General features: G+C 52.6%; 1 protein-coding gene across 1 annotated transcript; it reads right to left on the bottom strand.

Moving 5' to 3' along the window:
• Window positions 1-1,088: 1,088 nt before the first annotated feature.
• PRF1 (perforin 1) lies at window positions 1,089-3,385 on the bottom strand. Its single transcript, XM_024208218.3, has 2 exons — window positions 2,838-3,385; window positions 1,089-2,211 (listed from the first exon to the last, which is right to left on the bottom strand). The coding sequence occupies exons 1-2, from the start codon at window positions 3,368-3,370 to the stop codon at window positions 1,089-1,091; spliced, it is 1,656 nt and encodes a 551-aa protein (XP_024063986.2). The 5' UTR covers window positions 3,371-3,385.
• Between the last annotated feature and the right edge of the window lie 2,683 nt (window positions 3,386-6,068).

Raw genomic sequence — 6,068 nt, 5'->3', positions numbered from 1 at the left:
CTATAGCTCTGTGGCATGTTCTCCTGTGTGTTAACTCTGAAGCCTAGTGAGACAGAGTGATATGTCATCATCTTTGTTAACCATCTGAGCAGAGAACATCCAGCTGGTTGGTGGATGGAGCCTGTGTATTCATGATAATATAAGTATCCCCAAAGCAGCTGGGTAATTGTGAAAAGCAACAGAAACAACACTTAGGGAACAGCCCCCTAATGAATCCTCCCCCCGGGACCCCGGCCCATCTGCTGGGTGCTTTGAACCATGAACCTGGAATATCTTCGGGTTTCTACAGAGGGTTAATCACTGAAGCCACAATAGGACAGGGCTCAGATTTGCATCTTATCCCTTCCTGTAGAAAAAATCAGTTTTCAAGTGGATACACTAGACAGATAAATACAGTGATGGCTGGATATATGGGGCTGTGGATTGGTTCCCCTGCCTGCACATATTGGTTGACTGGTTGGTTGGGTGTACTTAGGACATTCATTGGTTGGTTGCTTGCACTGGCTACACAGCTTGGTTGGTTGGCTGGATGTACTTAAGACCTTAGTTGGTTGGGTGGTTAGTTACATTGGTTGCACTAGATCAGTAGTTCTCAACCCGTGGCCCGTGGGCCACTTGTGCACCAATCAGCACACAGCTGCAGCCCATCGTGAGGGTCGTACAGATAGTACATATGCAGTGTGGATGTGGCCAAAATAACCCATAGAGAACTGCATATGCAACCCCCAATGCAACCTCCCCTGCATATGCAATCCACAATGGTAAATAGGTTGAGATTAGCTATGCAGTGGGTACATACATTAGTTTGTTGATTAGATGGATACATTGGATGGCGGGAATCATTGGACACACTGGTCTGATGGATCCGGAACGGGCGGTTCATGGTGGGATGTTTTCCCAGAGGGAGCTGTGAGGATATCGGGCTACAGGAGCAGACAGTCTCTTAGGGGCATAGGAGACACCGATTCCCGAGCAGGAGTGACAGCATGAAGCTCAGTAGCGTCAGCAGAGCGGGAACTAGGAAACGGTCTGGGGGACAGGGAGCGCTAGTGACCAATGCACATCCATGCCCCTCTCCAATCAGGGGCTCACCAGAAGGCCTCCACCTCCTTCCCCTTGGCTTTTCCCAGCTGGGGTGGCTGGGAGACATAGTCGAAGCAGCTCCGACCACCAAGGTGGGGCCCACAGCGCAGGCTGTACTGGAACCAGATGCGGCCGTGGTTCATGTAGCAATCCTTCTGGTGGGGCCCCCCAGCCTCCAGCGGGATGTCGCAGCTTCCCAGCAGGTCATCGTCCCACTTGTTGTCCTCGTCCCAGACCTGGACACGGATCTTGCTGGTGCTGGTGATGTGGACGGTACCGAAGTCCAAGGTGACGTTCCAGATGGGATTGTTGTTGTTCCAGATGGTGCTGGTCCATATCTCCCTTCTCTCAAAGAAGACCTTGACGAAGGCATCCGTAAAGGTAACGTAATCCCCCCACAGGCCACTGGCCTTCTTCACTGTCACCATCAGCTTCCCCAGGCCGCGCTCCCGTGAGCAGCACATGGCGTTGGTCATGGCATTCCCGGGGCAGACGCAGGAGCAGGGGTCGTGGGCGCTGCGTTGAGTCCCCGGAGGGCAGCTTCGGGTGCAATTCCTCATCAGCGCCCTCTCACGGATGTACTCACTGACTGCCCACCTCAGCGCCTCTCGCTTGGGGTCATCCTGCTCCACCAGGATGTGGATGGGGTGCAGCGAATAGGACACCAGGCCAGGGCTGGCTTTGAGACTCTCAATCCAGGCCGAGAAGACCTTGGCATCACTGCCCGAGAAGAGCACGTCAGTCGTGCTCTCTCCTCCCTCCACCTCCACGTGGCGCTCCCGATACGTCTCATGGAAGCTCCCCTGGACCTTCCCCTTCTTCTTCTCCTCCTTGCACTTGCTGTACCCACTCTTGATCGAGCCTATTCCGATACTCACGGACGCCTCCATGCTCAAGCAGTCCTTGATCTCGTCGTTGGTCAAGCTGCTCAATGCTGCTTCGCAGCTCCGCATGGCCGTCACGTCCCGCGCCCGGCCCCCCAGCTGCAGCTGGGACATGTAGTGGGTGCCGTAGTTGCTGATTAGCTGCTGGTACTCCACCTTCGATTTGCTGTCGTACTGGTCCGGGAGGTTTTCCAGCGCCAGAGTGAAATGACTGGTGAGTGGGGGTGTCTCGCTGACCCGGAACCTGGTCAGGGACACAAGGTGAGGAGTGTGTTCAGCCCGGTGAGTCAGCTGAGATCATTAGCTCTGTGTCCTAAGGCCCCAGACAACCCACAAGCAAAGGTCTAAGCAGGTGTCTCCTAGTCAATGCAACCACCCAGTTTGCTGATCATCACAACCTTCCTGGGAATACTGCCAGCTGCTTAATAGTTCTGACAGACATCCCCCACTCTGGCCATGGCAGGTCGCCAGGCTGCCCTGACACACATGAGAAGAAAATCCCACATAGCTGTCCAGTCCCACATAGGAGCCGGCGCCCCCTAGAGGGGAAAGGCCCCTTGTAGCATTCCCTGCCTTCCTAGCCAGCCAATCCCCTGCCCTGGGACCAGATTGGAGATGATGCCCCCTGGAGGGGAAAGGTCCTGTGCCCCATTCCCCATTATCCTGAGACAGTTCCCCATCCTGGGGCCAGTGTTCCCTAGAGAGGAAAGGTTCTGTGTCCTATTCCCTGCCCCCCCGAGCAAGCCATTCTCCCACCCTAGGCCTGGATCAGAGCTGGCGCTCCGTAGAGGGGAAAGGCCCTGTGTCACTGTGTGGTGTTGCTGTAATCCCAATTTCAGGTGAGTCCTCCTGACCCAGGCTGGCTCTCACCTGTAATAGCCACAGGACACCTTGTGGCTCATGAAGCTGTATTTGTCCATCCGCGTGTGGTCTACCACAAAACTGGCCAGTTTGGAATGTGATCCGGCCAGCGCCACCTGGACATTAACCTTGGGCTTCACAGGCACGTCCAGCCCCACCTTCCAGTCGTTCTGCACCGCGGACGCTGCCGACTCCATCACGGCCATCGCTGACTGCTGCACCGAGCTGCTCAGCTTCCGGCGGCACGAGACGCGGACCCGCCAGTCCACCGCAGCCAGCGGCAGCCTCTGCCACTGCCCTCCCTGCAATTGGTTCCGACACAGGGTGCAGGTGCCGTCCTCGTGCTGCCAGAGGCTGCTGTCAACCAGATAGGCCCCCTTCCTGCCCATCGTGGTCACATCGATGCCCTCACCAATCAGGCTGTGCCCGGGCACGAAGGCCGTGTGGTTCTTGCATTCATTGGCCGTGCCTGTGTGACAATGGGAGGAGGTCCCAGGGAAGATGAAGAGGAGGAGGGGGATGAAGGCACCAAATCTGGGCATGGCTGATGCGATGGGTTCCCCCACCCAGGAGGGGCCGTCGGCCTCTGAAACCCCTAGAGGAACAGACACAGAGAGATCCAGAATTAGTGACATCCACCAACCACCCACGACATCAACCATATTTTATTGCACGCCTACTAAAAGTCTGGGCTCTAGGAGGCATTACATAAATGACATGATGCCTTATTTGCATGTTTGACTAAAGCTTACCTAATTTGCATCAATTCCCTCCCCACCCTATTTCTCAGCTGTTGGGGGAGGGATAGCTCAGTGGTTTGAGCATTGGCCTGCTAAACCCAGGATTGTGAATTCAATCCTTGAGGGGGCCACTTAGGGATCTGAGGCAAAAATCAGTATTTGGTCCTGCTAGCGAAAGCAGGGGGCTGGAGTCGATGACCTTTCAGGGTCCCTTCCAGTTCTAGGAGATAGGATATCTCCATTAATTTAATTTAATACCAGCACTAACTACGAAGAGGAGTTATAGTTTCACATGTCTACTCTACAGTGCGCAATATAATAATGGGTCATTGCAATTCCTCAATGGAGCCACTAGAGGCTGGTGCCATGTGGACAGAGTCCGTGTGGTGGCTTTTATAGCCAGCGAGAGGAGCGGGAGCTTGGGCCACGCTCGGTGTGACTGGCCTTGCCGTAACAACTGCTGGGGCCCCCTTGTGGCCACGCTGAGTGATGGATTTGGTTATGTTTAACTACAGATGGAGGGTCATTTTCTGGGGTGTCTCATGGACAGCATCAGCCCCAGCGTCTGGTGCTGCCAACTTTACACTGCGGCTGTTGGGGAAAGAAAGCAGGAAATGCTACCACCCTGGAACAGATCCTGGGGCCATCTAACCCGGTATCTTGCTCCATCCATTTTGCCCTGGATCAGGCCCATGGGCCTATCTAGCCCAATATCCTGCCCCCTTCCTGCCACCAAGAGTAAACCCATAGAATCACAGAATCATAGAACTGGAAGGGACCTCGAGAGGTCGTCTAGTCCAGTCCCATGCACTGTAGGCAGGACTAAGTATTGTCTAGATTTTCTCTATCAGGTGTTTGACCAACCTGCTCTTAAAAATCCCCAGTGATGGAGATTCAACAACCTCCCTAGACAATTTATTCCAGTGCTTTACCACCCTGACAGTTAGGAAGTTTTTCTTAATGTCCAACCTAGACCTCCCTTGCTGCAATTTAAGCTCATTGCTTCTTGTCCTATCCTCAGAGGTTAAGAAGAACAATTTTTCTCCCTCCTCCTTGTAACAACCTTTTACATACTTGAAAATTGTTCTCATGTCCCCTCTCGGTCTTCTCTTCTCCAGACTAAACAAACCCATTTTTTTCAATATTCCCTCATAGGTCATGTTTTCTAGACCTTTAATCATTTTTGTTGCTCTTCTCTTGACTTTCTCCAATTTGTCCACATCTTTCCTGAAATGTGGCGCCCCGAACTGGACACAATACTCCAGTTGAGGCCTAATCAGTGCAGAGTAGAGCGGAAGAATGACTTCTCATGTCTTGCTTACAACATTCCTGCTAATACATCCCAGAAGGATGTTCGCTTGTTTTGCAACAGTGTTACCCTGTTGACTCATATTTAGCTTTGAATCCACTATGGCCCCCAGATCCCTTTCCGCAGTGCTCCTTCCTAGGCAGTCATTGCCCATTGTGTGTGTGCAACTGATTGTTCCTTCCTAAGTGGAGTATTTTGCATTTGTCCTTATTGAATTTCATCCTATTTACTTCAGACTATTTCTCCAGTTTGTCCGGATCATTTTGAATTTTCATCCTATCCTCCAAAGCACTTGCAACCCCTCCCAGCTTGGTGTCGTCCGCAAACTTTATCAGTGTTCTCTCTATGCCCTGACCTAAATCACTGATGAAGATTTTGAACAAAACTGGACCCAGAACTGATCCTTACGGGATCCCACTCGTTATGTCCTTCCAGCATGACTGTGAACCACTGATAACTGCTCTCTGGGAACGATTTTCCAACCAGTTATGCACCCACCTTATAGTAGTTCCATCTAGATTACATTTCCCTAGTTTGTTTATGAGACGGTCATTCAAGACAGTGTCTAAAGCCTTACTAAAGGGACCATCTAGTGTGATATCCTGTCCTCTTCTTTCCGCCCCAGATGCTTTGAGAACCTCACACTTCTCTCTGCGTCCCTCCCCGTACTAACCACAAGGGATGCTGTGTTAAAAGTAGATTTGAATTGTGTTCCACTTGGGTTGGAGCTGTACAGCAATGCTGGCTGTGGGACAGCAAAGGGTGACAGCTCTGCATCCTGTGACAGTAGGAGGCTCAGACTGGGAGGGGACAGTAAATGTTTGACCTCACCCCAGCAGAACCAGGCAGGAAAAACACACTTGAATATTGACTGCTCGGTTCTGCCCAGCCCCCAACCCCCTGCAATCCGAGCCTTGGGGTTCCCTGCCCCCCCCCGCCAGTGCTCCTCAGTCCCGACCTGCTGCCCCACTGCTTTGTTGCCAGTAGAAACTCAAACAGCCTGAAATGGCAAGATGCCCCTGGTATGAAAGGTATCAACTACGTCAATTAATTATCAAAAGCTGAGTGGCAGCGTGGTCTAGTGGCTGGAGCACTGGATTGAGAGTCAGGACTCCTGGGTTCTATTGTCGCTCTGGCAGGGGAGTGGGGTGAAGTGGGTTAGAGAATGGAGGGTGGGAGGGGGTCAGGACT

Source organism: Terrapene carolina, unplaced genomic scaffold (genome assembly GCF_002925995.2).
Source record: "Terrapene carolina triunguis isolate 2854851 unplaced genomic scaffold, T_m_triunguis-2.0 Scaffold423, whole genome shotgun sequence".
Classification (NCBI taxonomy): Eukaryota; Metazoa; Chordata; order Testudines; family Emydidae; genus Terrapene; species Terrapene triunguis.
This window is presented reverse-complemented; position numbering and strand designations above follow the sequence as displayed.